The following is a 14,297-nucleotide window of genomic DNA, read 5'->3' as shown; positions in this document are numbered from 1 at the left end:
AATCATTCATAGACTCCACGACTCTAAGAAAGAAATCCACAGTATTTTTTTTCAAACACCTCATCAACATGTGATAAATGTCAGTCCTCTGATGCAACTCTGTTCCTAAGATTCTCACATACTGGTCCGAGGTTTTTAAGACTCTGTCACCAGAACTCTTATTAATCATCCTTGGAACATCAGCAACATACAGACTCTAGCACAACCAAAATTCATTTCCTACTCTCTTATAACTGCAAAAAAAATTACTCTTGATGTCATGGAAAGGACCAACAGTACCCAGTGCAAAGGTCTGGCTAAGAGAACTGTCTAATACAGTGAAAATAAGATACACACTGAAAGACAATGTGTCACGATTTCAAAACATCTGGCATCAAACATCTTTTGTAGATTTTTTACAGTCTGTGTAAACATCCAAAACAACTTTGCACTATATTTAATTTTACATTTACATATCTATAGTATGTATGTTTTGTGTTCTATTGTTCTTTGTGCTTTTTTCTATATATACAAAATTCTTGAGCTTCACTAAAATGCTAAATGGAATTCTGTATGTTGTAAACTGCTCAATTAAAACTTTCTGACCTAAACATTGCAGATAAATGTACTTTTTTTGCAGGTCAGAGAGTCTGTTTGTGACTTTTTTTGATCAGTTCCTCCCTCTTCTGTTTGACTGTCTCATGAAATAGATGCAAAGAGCTGCTTTCATTCATAACAATGTTTGAGCAGAAACTACAATGTGCGTTTGCAAAGTTTTGGTAAGAAGACTATAAAAGCCAACAGACAATTTAAAGACATGTAATAACTGTAAACTATCACAAAACATGCGGAATTGAATTTTTTTCTTTTTCGGGGATTGGGGGGGAGGAGGTGGGTGCTGCATAACAAGGAGCTTTATCTAGTTGTTTTCAGGGTACGTTTAATTACTTGCAACAGATGTTCAATATTCGGTTCAATTCAATTTTCACTTCAATTTCAATGTTTCTTACCACATTCAGAAAATCATGTTTTGCAAAACCTGCTCAAAAATTCTGCTTCAGTGACATATTTTCTTTTGTCACTGTGAGGAAGCGCATTTCTTATATTAATATGTTTGCAAATGCTGTAACCAATTAATGAATGCTGTAATTACATGTTCTTATTTGCTCTCGTTTTAATTTACTTTGAATGATAGTGAAATAACATTAGCACCAGGCTGTGTGCTGAGTAAACACTTGAATCTGGATGTAACTATGGCCCTCTAGTGATTACAATTATCATGTATGTAAGGAGGGTCAAACTTGGTTCAAGTGTTCAGCTGGGTAATATGGATATGACTCATGTTCCAGTGGCGTAGCAAAAAGAAAAATAACATTCATTACATTCATTCATTCACACGCTTCCTCACCTATGTCAGCGCCGCTCAGAGCTCTGCCCAGCGGCCAGGGTCGGACGTCTGTCGCCTTGTTGTTGATGGTCAGACTCTGAATGCAGCCAATAAAACCCCGGTTCGTCCCCGTCGCTCTGACCAGCCAGTACGCACTCGGGGATCCACCCACATACAGCGGAGAGCGGAAAGTGATCTTGGTGTACTGACCCTGAAAGAGAACAACGTGTACGTCAGCTTCGGCCTCCGTAGACACTCTCAGGTACGATCCTTGGAAAGTTAATATTGATAATAACAGATGGCACGTCCTTTGGTGTTACCACTGACACACAGCAGGAGAGGTGAGGTGCATTAACATGATCTAAATCACTGTTTCAATTTAAAAATGTAAATATTGTTTGCGTATAAACCGCCTCTGTCTGTTAATGTTACCTGTGAACGTCCAGATATGGGGGTGTCATTGTCCATCCGGAGCCAACCGCTCATGCCATCTCTGAACACGGTCACTGTGTGCCACTGACCCACAACGATGCGACTGTCGCTGACGATCTGAGCTGCTCCCGTACCACAGTTAAACCTGCACGGACAAAAATCAAACAGGGAACTGTTACAGCGGGGAAAAAAGATATCCCAAATGATTCTTACCTCGAATTTCCCTTTTAATGTTTTTCATTAAACTAGTTTGACATTTTGGGAATTACACTTTTTTTTATTATTATTTTAGACACTTAGAAGGTAAATAAGAGACTGCAGGGGACAGGATGGCTTAGCATAAAGATGGGAAACAGACAGAAACATCCAGCCAGGCAGCAAAATCTGCCTGTCAGTTATCTCCTTAGAACTAATCATAGCTGTATTTACTTTTCAGCTTTTGTTCAGATTAAAATAACACGATGCAACATGTTAATTAGTCAACTTGGCGTGAGGTGGATTATCATCTTATAAGAGAGTGAGGTTAGCTGTTTGTCCCTGTCTCCAGTCTTTGTGCTGAACAAAGTTAACAATGACTTCATATTTAATGAAGACATCAGAGGGGTTTCCTCATCTGACTCTCAGCAAGAAAGCAAATATGGTGTTCGCCAAAATGCTACATTTCTTTAAAATGTGTTAAAATGTAGAAAAAAACTTAAGTCACACAGCATCGGAATTGTAGCACATCACTGAAGATATATAGTGTACAGAATGAGTGTTCAAGGTGGCATGTTTTTATCTATCCATGCATTATCTATACACCGCTTAATCCTCACTAGGGTCATGGGGGACCCTGGACAGGTCACCAGTCTATCACAGGGCTACACATAGAGACAGACAACCAAGCAAACTCACATTCACACCTATAGACAATTTAGAATCACCAATTAACCTCAATATGTTTTTGGACCTTGTGGGAGGAAGCCGAATAACCCGGAAAGAACCCACGCTGCACGGGGAGAACATGCACACAGAAAAATCCTGGACGTCCTAATTCTAACTTAGTGTTTTTTTCTCGAGTGATGCTTTTAAATAATTACAAATTGTATCCCTGAAGCTCTTTGGCTTTTTCAAACCCATATTTAAACCTTTTTGCTTCTTGAAGTGCAGTTTACATTTTTTTACATGACCTTTGATGAGGAGCTGCTTTTAAATTCTCTTCCCACCCTGTTTTGAAAGTGATGCGCAAGTATGAGTCCATGTCTTCCAAACCTGTAGTGAAGTTTGCCTCGGACCAAAGCCAAAGAGGTGAAGTCTCCACGGCCGTGTTCGTTCTCTCCACAGTACAGCAGCAAGCCGTCTTCAGAATCTGCCTGCACCAGACATAAACTGTCTCAAACACTGTTTCATCATTAACAGGATGAAAAAAAAACACTAAGCCGTCAAAACAAGAAAGCGTCTTACCTTGAACTCCAAAGTGATCTGAAAGGTCTGGTACGAGTTTTTCAGCGGTTCAAACGTCATATGAGAGTAGCCGTAAAACCTGGGAAAGTTCACGGACACCACTGAAGAAGAAGAAAGGATTCAATCATGATCTATTTGTAGTAACAGTGCTGATGGTAGAAGCATCATATACTTGTAGGTTTACCAGAGAAGCACCCTATTCACTATTAAAGTGTGAGCTTGTTCAAATGTGTACAAAAGACAATTTACTGGGCGTTTAAGTGTAAGGTAGCAGTTTTGTTCTCAGTCTTTTCCAAACTCATGATGCAGAAATGTAACTGCGCTTCTCACCCTCAGAACAAGTGTCTCCTCTTCGTCCAAGGTTACAGTGGCAGCGAGACCCTCCCCCATCATAGTCGCTGAGACAGAAGCTGTCGGGTGGACACACGGTATCGTCACAGGTCAGGTCGTAGACACGAGGAACCTCACCCTTCCAGGGCGACATGGTCGGGGTGGTGGTGGTGGTGGTGGACAAAGGGATGCTGAAGAGGACCAAAGAAGAAGAAGAGAGACGGGCAAGTTTAGTTAGTTTAATCTTGTGAAACAACAGTTCCTGGTCAGTGTTTTAGCCAATTACTGTACTTCACTTCCTGCTGCAATTTTGTCATGAATGTTCTGCGCTGTCAGTTCTGTACTCAGGTTTATTTATAGATGACATTTGATTGTAAATTGACCCACACACTTGGAGATTCTTTTTGCCTTCTGTGTTTTTTGATAGCAAAAGCAAAAAGTAAAAAATGACAATGCAGCCAAATGCAAGAGAGGGGTAGTTAGGACACCACTTGCTCCAGCTAATGACAAGCTGTGTATTACAACCAGCCGGGCAACTCAAATTGAGGTGACATTTCCCTGCTCCAGTCACCGTCTTTATCAAATAATTAAGCTAAAGAGCAAAAAGAAAGCCAGTTTTGGGTGGCTTTTAGGAAAAGGTAGATAGCAAGGAGCGATGGCAATCTGGCAGTCAAAGAGGAAGAGGAACAGAATTGAGATTTTGCTCAGATACAGAAAATCAAACCCCTTCCTGGTAGCCCTGTGCTTTTTTTTTCTTTCTCATCTATAAAAATGTCCAACTTTGCTTTTAGAGCGAAGGCCACTGCCTCCTCTGGTGGCTGGGAAAGACCACTGAGAACTTACAGATCTTAATGTCTTTATCAAACTGTCATTAAGTTAAATATTTTCTATTTTTGAGGTACATCTTCTGACCTGGTCGTGGTAAACGTGGCGGTAGTTGGGGTGTCGGGGGTGCTGCTGCGCTCTGATGTGACCGAGAAAACCAGATCGGTGAAGTCTGATAAGATGGAGGAGGTGGTGGTGGAAACTGGTGGGGCAGTGACGTTAGGAGGAGCGATGGTGTTCATACGGTAAACAACGTTTCGGCCATTTGGGGGACCAGCGCGCGATCGGAGTTGGGACTTCCTGTTGTCCTGACTGATACCTGGAAACGGCTTCAACTAGGACACAGAAAAGAAATTATTTTGAACATAACATTTGTCTTTAACAGCTCCTATAAAATTAATGCATTCTTTAACTATATTTAAAAATCTGTATAAGCTTGAAGTTTTAATTATTACTATTCAGCCCTGGCGTGTAAAAACCCACCTCTTCAATAAAAATATCGTAATCAGAGTCATCCACATCAAATCCATCTTCATCTTTGGGGTCTGTGATGTAACGTCCGTAATCACCGCTGCCAACGTCTGAAGCACCTGTTACAAATGTCAGTGATGAGTGTTACATGATCTTTACAACATGCTGCTCAAAGGCGTGAAGGATGAGTTCAGTAAAAATGGAAGGAAAAACATTTCCACAATCGGTTGGATGGTAAAGTCATGATTCAAATACACTAAATGTACTGTGTTAGAAAACCCAACATACGGGAGTGACACTGCAAATATGGAGTTAATTCTGCTCTATATGGATTTCATAGCATAACAATTAATTCAGTTTTAAGTCAGGCAAGGTGTCCTGTTTGCACAGAAGGTGTGTCAACAGAATGCCTTCAGATCTATTGAATACGGTACAAGCATCCACATCATTTCTTCCCTTTATGTGTCTTTATAAACACAGCAGGACCACCAGTGGTGCAAGTTTGGACTTTCCCTCCGTACTCCATTTGCAGTATCACCACCACGCTTTGCGATGACATTTCACTTACAGCAAGGCGGCGGTGACAATGAACACGACACAAACAACAAACGATAATGACTGCAGGGGAGGGAAAAGAATGACGGTGGGGTTTTTCTGTGGTGGATGTAGTGTGGTCATAGGCGCCAGTTCTGTGGGTGTCCGGGAGCTGCTGTTGCTCAACTGTGCCTTATGTTATTGTACGTTATTGTACCATGTTGTCCCAAGAGAGCGCTTCGCTGTCAGAGTGTGGGCTTATTTGTGGTTCCAAGAGTTTCCAAAAGTGGAACAGGATTTAACTACCAGGCTTGTCTCCTGTAGAATCAGCTCCCAGTTTAGGCTTGGGGGACAGACACCGTCTCTGCTCTTCAGATTGGGCTTTAAACTCTCCTGTTTATAGTGTGGACTGGCTCTGCTGACCCTGAACAATCCCTTAGTTAAGTTGTTCTGGTTCTAGGATGTGAGGGGATTTCCGGTGGTGCACTAAGCACCTCTCCTTGCTTTCACTCTCCATACATTAATGTGCCCCTATTGCTCGCCACTAACTTTGTGTCTTCTCTCTCCTGTAGTTTGTGGTTTGACCTCTCGGCAGGTATCTCTGACTGTGGAGCAGCTCCTGACCTCACCAACCTCTCCAGCGGTCTTTCTATCTGCTATCCTACACGTCCCTTACTTTCACCCTAACCTCCCTAAACCTGGTTGTGCCACATGTTTCTTCCCGTTTAAAGATGAGTTTTTGCTCCCTGTCGCCAAGGAGCTGCTCAAAGGGAATCTTTAAATCTGTTCTCTCTATAACACCGTAAGGTTTTAACCTGACTATGACTTATGCCATCTATGGGCGCTATTTAAATAGAACTGTATTGAACTGAACTGAAAAGCTCTCTCTCAGTTGCCACCATTCAGTTTTCAGTTAAATCGACATTTGAGGTTATTGGCTCAGGGTCACATGGTCATAAAGAAACCAATCAAAAGTGCGTAATTGACTTTTAGGTCATCAAAGCTGTCACAGACAAAGACAACTAAAACGGGTGTCATCAATTTAAACATAGTGGAAAAACGACGTGTTACATATGATTTACTGCGTCAGTTTCTTTATTTGACATTTTACTTGCTATGTCGTGGAGGAGATTCAGTTTTTATTTGCGGTTGTTGGTTAGAGGCGTAACATCTGACACAGTAAAATCGGAGCCTGTGGGTGTTTCCCTGTGACAAATGATAATGGAGTGGCCGACTATGATGATGAAGATGGTGATGAGCTGACAGCAGTAATCCAGCTGCCAGTGCGTCTACCTGTTAGTCTGTAACCAGGCTGCTGCACCACGTACTGAAAAGTGTCTCCTCGGTACAGAAAAGCGCCATAGGGAGCTCATGGAGGAGAGAACCAGGCAGTGAAAACATGATATGAAACTTACTCATTGAAAAAAAAAGAAAAATCTTCCCCAGCCTTGTTGTTAATTAATTAATAGGTCGTGAGAAATTAGTGTTGAAGCATATGAACGTATTAAATGGTTAATACAGTAGAGAAACACATGATCTAATTAAGTATTTAGGCAGGCTTTCAAACAAACAAACAGCCTAACGAAGAGATTACACATTATGTAGCTTTGTGGATTATTAGCCATCTCTCGAAGTTCATAATTTCCTTTCTAAACTATAAAAGCACACGTTCAACATAAGACCCCACCTCCCCATCCACCACCATCCACCTCACCCTGAGAAAGCCTAATCTTAGCTTACATAACAACCCCCCTCCCTCTTGTCTTCTTGTTCTTCTGCCTCTCTATTCTTTATAAACATATTAAATGCTAAAACCTGAAGGATAACAAATATTCCAGGATACCAGAAACCTATTCAAATAATTCATTTATCAAAAAAAAAAAAAACAATCTTGACTTTTAAGCTTGAATGGATGCCAAGATGTAATTAGCGCAGCCTAATAACATTAAATCCTGAATACCAAGTGGTAGAGGGGGGGAGATGCCCAAAAAACCCTCGGCAAACTAATCTGCTGTTGTGTAACAATCCCCCTCGATCCATACCTCCGTGTGTCTAACCAGTACAAGCACACACACACACACACACACACACACACACACAAGAACCGTCACAGAGAGAGCAACAAGAAAAGTATGTCAGTCAGTCAAGCCCACCCCCGCTGTTCGCTCAAGCAGTGGTGCATTGTGTGCATCCATTAGGAGTGTGGATGGGCAGAGAAGGGGTCTGGCATCCCGCCCTTAATCCTGTCTGATGAGACTCGGACGTAACCCGCTTTTATCCCCTGCTGAGAAACCACGCTTGTCCATCTCTTCGTCTCTGTCTCTCCGTGTCCCTCCGACTGGCTCGTTTCTTCTCGTTTCATGTAACTTTCATTCCCTAACGACGTCTCTCTGATCTGTCTCTCTGTACCTGTCTGTCTGAAGCGTCTCTCTTTGCCCTCTCGCAGGACTTTGGACGCTTAATTCAATCAGAGCAGTTTACAGATAACATGGCGTGTAAAAGCTGCGTGCTGACATTAACTCTGGATAATGTGATTGTGTTTACATGGCGGTTTAATTTCAAGAGTTATCATACTCTTAAATCCTGATGTACACACACACACACACACATATAACACTGTCCACCAATGTATATATACATATGTATGAATGTGAACACCACGGCTCCATTAGACATTATTGCTGCATGCACAGTTTGTGTGTGTGTGTGTCTGGCGCACACCTGTGTGAACGCCCGTGTGTTTTAATATCAATCAGTCTTGACCATCCCCCCCCACTTACATCAAAAATAATAATGTAAATGACTCTGTCGCTCTACATCTGCATCATCCAAGGCTCCAGCCACAAAAGCCCACTGACACACTGCCAGGTGCTGTCCTACATTCACAGCACACTCTGTTTAAACCTCCCCACTGAGAATGAATAGAATAAACTGGAATTATTCTATTTATATTCACACAAAAGATAACCTGATCTTTATGTGACACCTTGAAGAGGCTCTGTAAGGCTCTCAAATATAGAAAAATTAAGGAAAAGTTGCAACATTTCAAGAAAAGAAAAAAAAAAATACAGTAAAAAAATGGCAAAATTTCAGAAAAATGTAACATACTTCTTCTCCAAACCAAACATTAACAGCTTCATTTAGAAAATATAAATATGTGGATGATGCAAATGTCCATTTCCTAAGCAACCCTGTCTCACAGAAATTTATTTCCTATTCTAATGTTAGAATAATTCTATGTTATGATCCAATGATCTTTGTGGAAAAGTATGAGAATGCTGTAAATGTTCATTGCCTTTATTTCACCTTGTTAGTGTGAGATAAGACGTCCGTAGTGGGTAGTGAAAACACCATGCCTACTCGCACACATTTGCGGGAGGTTGTCTCCTGTTTTCTGTATATAAGAACCAGGGCTTCATGCTTTTAGTTAGTCACTTGTTCAGACTCTGTGCTGTACACGTTGCTCCTTGCTGCAAGTAAAACTTTGCTTTGACTTAAGAGACGACTCTGTGTATTGATTTGGAGCAGTTAGGACTCCACTGAGGAATTTTCCTAACAACTAATAAATTCCATTCTTATTTGCATTTGGAAAGAAATGTATGTTCTCACAGGAATATGTACGTCTCTAAACAACAAAACAAAGAAAAATCCACATTAGGAGTTGGAGGCATCAACAGGACTTCTATCCAGAAGGTTTGTATGTTAGGTAGATTATTCCTAGACTGAATGTTTGATTTACCTGCTGCTTGGTTAGGTCTAAAAACTGCTTGGGAAAATATCACACTTTGGGTAAAACTACAACCCATTCACACTATATTTGAAGCTTGTAAGTTTATGTTTGATTGGCCCAAAGGGGAGTGACAGGAAAGCAATAAAACACGGCAAAGATATATTGATTGCATGTGGTACATCACAAACACGTGTAATTTGTGAGAAACTGCATGTCCTTCAAGATATAATTGAGATTGCAGTTTAGTTGTGTACTTTTGGGGAAGTAACGCTGCTACAAATGATGCCTCTGCTGAAGTATCACTTATCACTACTGGGAGGAGAAACAAGCAACTGTCTCCACTTGAACCCTGGAGTTTACACAGTGCGGTTCAACAGGGTAAATGTTTTATTGTGAGGATCGCTTTGCTGATGTTAAAAGTACACATCGTCCGTTTAGTCCGGCGTGGGTGCATTGTTGAAGATAAACTGAAAAAGCGGGTTGTTTTTATGTGTGGTCGAGACCGCCGGCTAATCAGGAGGCTGAGACGAAGCTGTCACATCGCACGGAGATCAACACTGGACCTTACCGAGAGTGCGCACGGGGTTGTTGATGTGGCTGGGTGGGCTGACTCCGTGCACGTTGACCGCCCTGACAACAAACTGGTACTCCGTCTCCGGGATTAACCCTTTCAGAACCATGGAGTTGGTCTCAATGGGCTCACGAATGTACGTCCACTCAGTGTCCATTTCTGGCCTAAGGAGGGGGAAAAATAAAAATAAAAGAGGACATAAAGGCTTAAACACACACAGACTGGGACAAGAAGTGTGTTTCTACAATTTCCACATTTTGTAAGACTTTTTTTTTTCCTTCCTTCGCTCTCAAAACTTCTCCAGAGTAATTGTTTTTGAGGATATGTGTTTTTTTGTGTTTCAAAATTCTGATGTGATCTTTCACTTGATTGTGTCCCTCCTGCTGCTGCGCCTCCACGAGAAAATCTATAAGTGATTGCAAAGAGTACAGTTACGCTTTTCTCTTGAAAAAAGAAAAAAACAAAAGAAAGAAATCGATTGAGTTTTTTTTCTTGTGGCAGTATTTTTGAAGCGCTCTAACATTATCTTTTGATTTAATCAGAGCATTGTTTTGGAAAAAAAAGCAGCAAAGCAAAAAATAAAATTATTGTGTGTTTTTTTTTTTGTCATCATCATCATCTCAAGTGTCAATCTGGAGTTGCCACGTTGGTGTTCTGGGAGCCTGGAGCTACAACTATCTGTTGCATACAGTCATCTTCACCAACACTGTCTCTCTTCAGTAAGGCCTCTTTTGATGTAAAGGGGGGAGATCTGTGTCCGTGACGGCCCCTTTTGTGTGGAAAATGCCGCCGCATGCAAAAAACAGACACTGATTCATGTCTGCGCTCCCAAACTAAGTGACAGTTCCTCTGCCTCTGTCTCTCTGTCTTTGCCTCTCCCTCTGCGCTCAGTCACAGGGTGTTAGCTCTCCACCCCGGACGGGAACTGCTGTGTCGTTAAAGCTTGTTTCCTTTTCATATCTGTGCAACTCTTTTACTTCTTTTCTTTTAAATTCAATCTGCATTTCTTTTTTATTTATGTCTGGCAAATCATCAGAGGGCTCCGGGGGAATTATTTCTGACCTCAACTTCCTCGACACTGTAGCCAGAGGACTCGTCTAGACATGGGAGGTCCGTTCTGTGGGTGTGTGTGAGGCTGGGTAACACCAGAAAGAGAAGAAAATCCACTCTTTCTCATGTTCTGAATGACCCTCATGTCATAACACAAATGGTGACACTGACCAGACCAGTTTAATGAAATTCACTACAACAGAGATCTGTGCTTTCTCTTAAAGTTATGTGACTAAATGTAGACGTAGAGGATCTGACTGATGAGGCCGAATATGCAGATGTATACTCCCATCAATGCAGGGCAGTAAAAGTTTGGAAAGAACTTTATAATGTAATTTAAATGTCTTAGTATGACTCCTTATTAGTGTTAGTTAAGCACAGTCAAAACAATAAATCACTGCTGCATTTTTGGCAAATATCATTAATCATTGTTCAGAATGCTTAATCTCTTGACTTCCAGTGTTCCATCATCTTATTGTTTTTTGTTGTTTTTCTTGCCTCCTGCATTTTTATTTATTTTTTTGTCTATTTTTATCATCTAATTGATTTTTTTTTTTAAACTTCTATTAATTTTAAATTACAAGTAAAAATACTTTATCAATGAAGGGGGATAATTTGCTTTTTGGGTGTAATTTTATGCTATTTCACTCTGTTTTACCCTTTATTTATTTATTTTTTAATGTATTTCTTTTATTTATTTACTTTTTTTATGTATTTCTTTTACTTGTTTACTATTACTACTATTAATATCATTTTTAGGCTCTATTTTCTTTTATTGAACTCATTCTTTTCTGTACTTGGATGTGGCATTTTATTATTTTAATTTAATATATTTGAAAATTCTTGTACTGACCAGCCTTCTGTTGTTCAACGTTCTTTCTGAGCATATTTCTTCTTCTTCTTAATTAGTAGTAGTTTTGTAATTTCCATTATAATAATTTTAATGGCTGAAAAGTAAACATTTTTACATACGGTGATGATTTCACATCTACATGTCTGCATGTTCCAGGTTTATTTGACAAATGCACCTATTTAATTGCTTTCTTTGTCAAATGAGAAGCTTGAGTAAAAGAGTTGATATTTAACCATTTATGTCTCAAACCATAAATGATTAATAAACACAAGCAGCAAGAGCAGGATTTGGATTTAGAGGGATGCTGGTGATGTCTTACAGTAAACAAGTTTACTGTCACTGCTTGTTGTTTTCTGTATTGTAAGAACTGAACAAACAAGACATAACAGAAGGTGCTGGCAGGCATTTCCTATTTTTGAACCTATGGAGCAGCGCTTCCTAATCTGTGGATCGGGACACCCTGAGGGGGTCATGGGAAGTGTGCTAAAATAAGTTGATATGAAATGAAAGGATCTGGCCCTGAACAGACAGAGCTGCAGGCGAGGTGAACACAGCATTAGGAAAACTTCTAGCGTTTGCATCAGCCTGGTGTTTACGTACCTGACAGACAAGTACCGTGGCCGTCGGTTAGGCTCGACTATGTTTTTATTGTCTTCCTTTATTGGCTTCTGGGCACAATTGGAACAACCTACCGCCTCCACGCAGGTTCAGCCATCGCACTGATTGAGTTAAAAAGATGTTGTCTTATTGTGTTGTCTGACCATTCCCATCAGAGGATCTAATATTTAAGTCGCTGACCACGCCATTACGCACTCTTAAACTTTGTCTTTCCTGGGATGAAAAATGGGTCATAAAACATGTTTATCCTGGAAAGAGGATTGCACTCTTGACAAAGTTCACAACCACTGCTTTAGAATGAACCAGGATAGCCTCGTGCTAAGCTAAGCTAATAGTCAGGCTGTGTGTTATATTAAGCTGACTAACATGTGGCGTTTATCCTCGAATCTAACTCTGGGCAAAAAGGCAAAGCATATGTTAGAATATTATTCCTGTAAGGTGTACTTTTGCTTCAACGGCTGCAAGATTACTTCAAATATTTAATTGAAAATCTTTGCCACATGTGGCATCTCTAAAAATCTTGGAATCTTCACTAGAATCTGACTTTGAGCAAAGCGGATGTATCTAATAACAGACATATAACCGTGTTCTTGTGGTTATAGAAGCTACTTGGGAGCAGCAGAACAGCAAAAGCTCTTTGAATTGTCCTCTTCCTTCTCTTATCAATTAAGAAAGTGAAACGAAAGCTGATAAAAACCAAACAGCCTTTTTCTCTTTTTCCTCACAGAGCCACTCGTGGAACAAGGCTTTTCATTTAGACTTGTTTTCTTCCCTCCGTGACATGGCCACTTCAGGCTGCTCTTCACCTGATAAGTGCCTGTACGAGCTGCTTTATTGATGTCTGCATGCGGCTAACTTGTGTGTCTTTGAGTGCCGTGTGCTCCAACGAATTTCCCCGAGCGCGTGCGTGCACTAATAGCAACAGTTCTCGAAATGAAAATTTACTAAAGCGTAATCGATTGCCCTTTTTTTTGCGATCGATCGATCGATTCCGACTGACCTGATGTAAGCCACCAGGTAGTGAAGAACAGGTGCACTTCCCTCGCTCTCTCCTGGCTGCCAAGACAACGCCAGCTCCGTGTCAGACACCGCCATGACAACGGGCTGAGTGGGGGGCGAAGGGGGCATGCACATGTCTAATGGCGGAGAAAGAGATTGAATTCAGCAGAAAGGTAGTAACGATGCTTCCGCGGGAATAATGGCATCGACTGTAAAGTGGATTCCTTCTACTCACATATTCTTACCATGTGAGGCGGTGCTGATGTCTCTGGGCATGCTGGGTCTGCCCTCCCCTGCCCAGCCATACGCTCCAACGCTGACTCTGTACTTAGCGTTGACCTTTAGGTTACCAACGTCCACATCCTAGTAAGTAGGAAGAACATAGAGGTGGATATAGGGGGGGAAAAGCAAAGTTAGGGGGAGAGAATTAAGACAAAAGGAAAGCATGCATAAGATTCAGATGGGGGCAGATGTTACTTACGAAGCTGGCTTGTCCGTCGAACTGGCCCTTTGAGGAAATGAGAGTTAAAACCAATGGATTTTTGCAAAAATGGAGACGTATTGCAAAGAGAGGAATATATCAGACTCTGGCTGCATGGATAGTAATTGTTAGTTGGATCAGCTCATCATTGGTTTTGATGTATTTGTGAGATTTGTTGGCGAAGAATTTATTAAAACTGCTTTTACAGGCTGTCGTGCTAAATACAGATGAAGAAACATTTTGCTGGCTGTCACATCTCACACTGTCTGGTATAAGTTGGGAGCAGGTCAGACCTGAAAAGTGATTATACTGAAAATAGTTGTTTTTTTTTCTAAGCACTTACTCCAAGCGACACACAAAGATGCTGAAAGTGTATACTCACAGTGGTCAGCATGTCTAAACTCAGAGGCACCTCCATCATGGCTGCTGTACCCACTAAGCGGCCGTTCTTCACCTCCGTGTAGAAGACCTGAACGCCACATATACATTCATGTTAGAAGAGAAACACTGACCCAGTATTAAGATACAGCAGTGCCACTGTTAGCGTGGCTCATGGGGAAGAACTACAAGGAGAAGCAGGGCTGTTTAAGGACT

General features: G+C 41.1%; 1 protein-coding gene across 2 annotated transcripts in view; it reads right to left on the bottom strand.

Annotated features, from left to right (window-relative positions):
- egflam (EGF-like, fibronectin type III and laminin G domains) overlaps positions 1-14,297 on the bottom strand; it is a 32,549-nt gene that overhangs the window by 11,075 nt on the left and 7,177 nt on the right. For both annotated transcript variants that reach the window (XM_008289485.1, XM_008289484.1), the window contains exons 3-14: positions 14,086-14,172; positions 13,704-13,730; positions 13,468-13,585; positions 13,224-13,359; positions 9,700-9,866; positions 4,880-4,986; positions 4,484-4,731; positions 3,572-3,762; positions 3,242-3,342; positions 3,050-3,150; positions 1,799-1,943; positions 1,388-1,577 (exon numbers count right to left, since the gene is read on the bottom strand). In XM_008289485.1, the coding sequence (XP_008287707.1) occupies positions 1,388-1,577; positions 1,799-1,943; positions 3,050-3,150; positions 3,242-3,342; positions 3,572-3,762; positions 4,484-4,731; positions 4,880-4,986; positions 9,700-9,866; positions 13,224-13,359; positions 13,468-13,585; positions 13,704-13,730; positions 14,086-14,172 (1,618 nt within the window). The remainder of the gene's footprint in view (positions 1-1,387; positions 1,578-1,798; positions 1,944-3,049; positions 3,151-3,241; positions 3,343-3,571; positions 3,763-4,483; positions 4,732-4,879; positions 4,987-9,699; positions 9,867-13,223; positions 13,360-13,467; positions 13,586-13,703; positions 13,731-14,085; positions 14,173-14,297) is intronic.

The sequence above is a fragment of the Stegastes partitus genome, unplaced genomic scaffold (assembly GCF_000690725.1).
Source record: "Stegastes partitus isolate 25-593 unplaced genomic scaffold, Stegastes_partitus-1.0.2 Scaffold618, whole genome shotgun sequence".
Lineage (NCBI taxonomy): Eukaryota > Metazoa > Chordata > Actinopteri > Pomacentridae > Stegastes > Stegastes partitus.
Note: the sequence above shows the minus strand (reverse complement) of the source record. Positions and strands in the feature narration are given on the sequence as shown.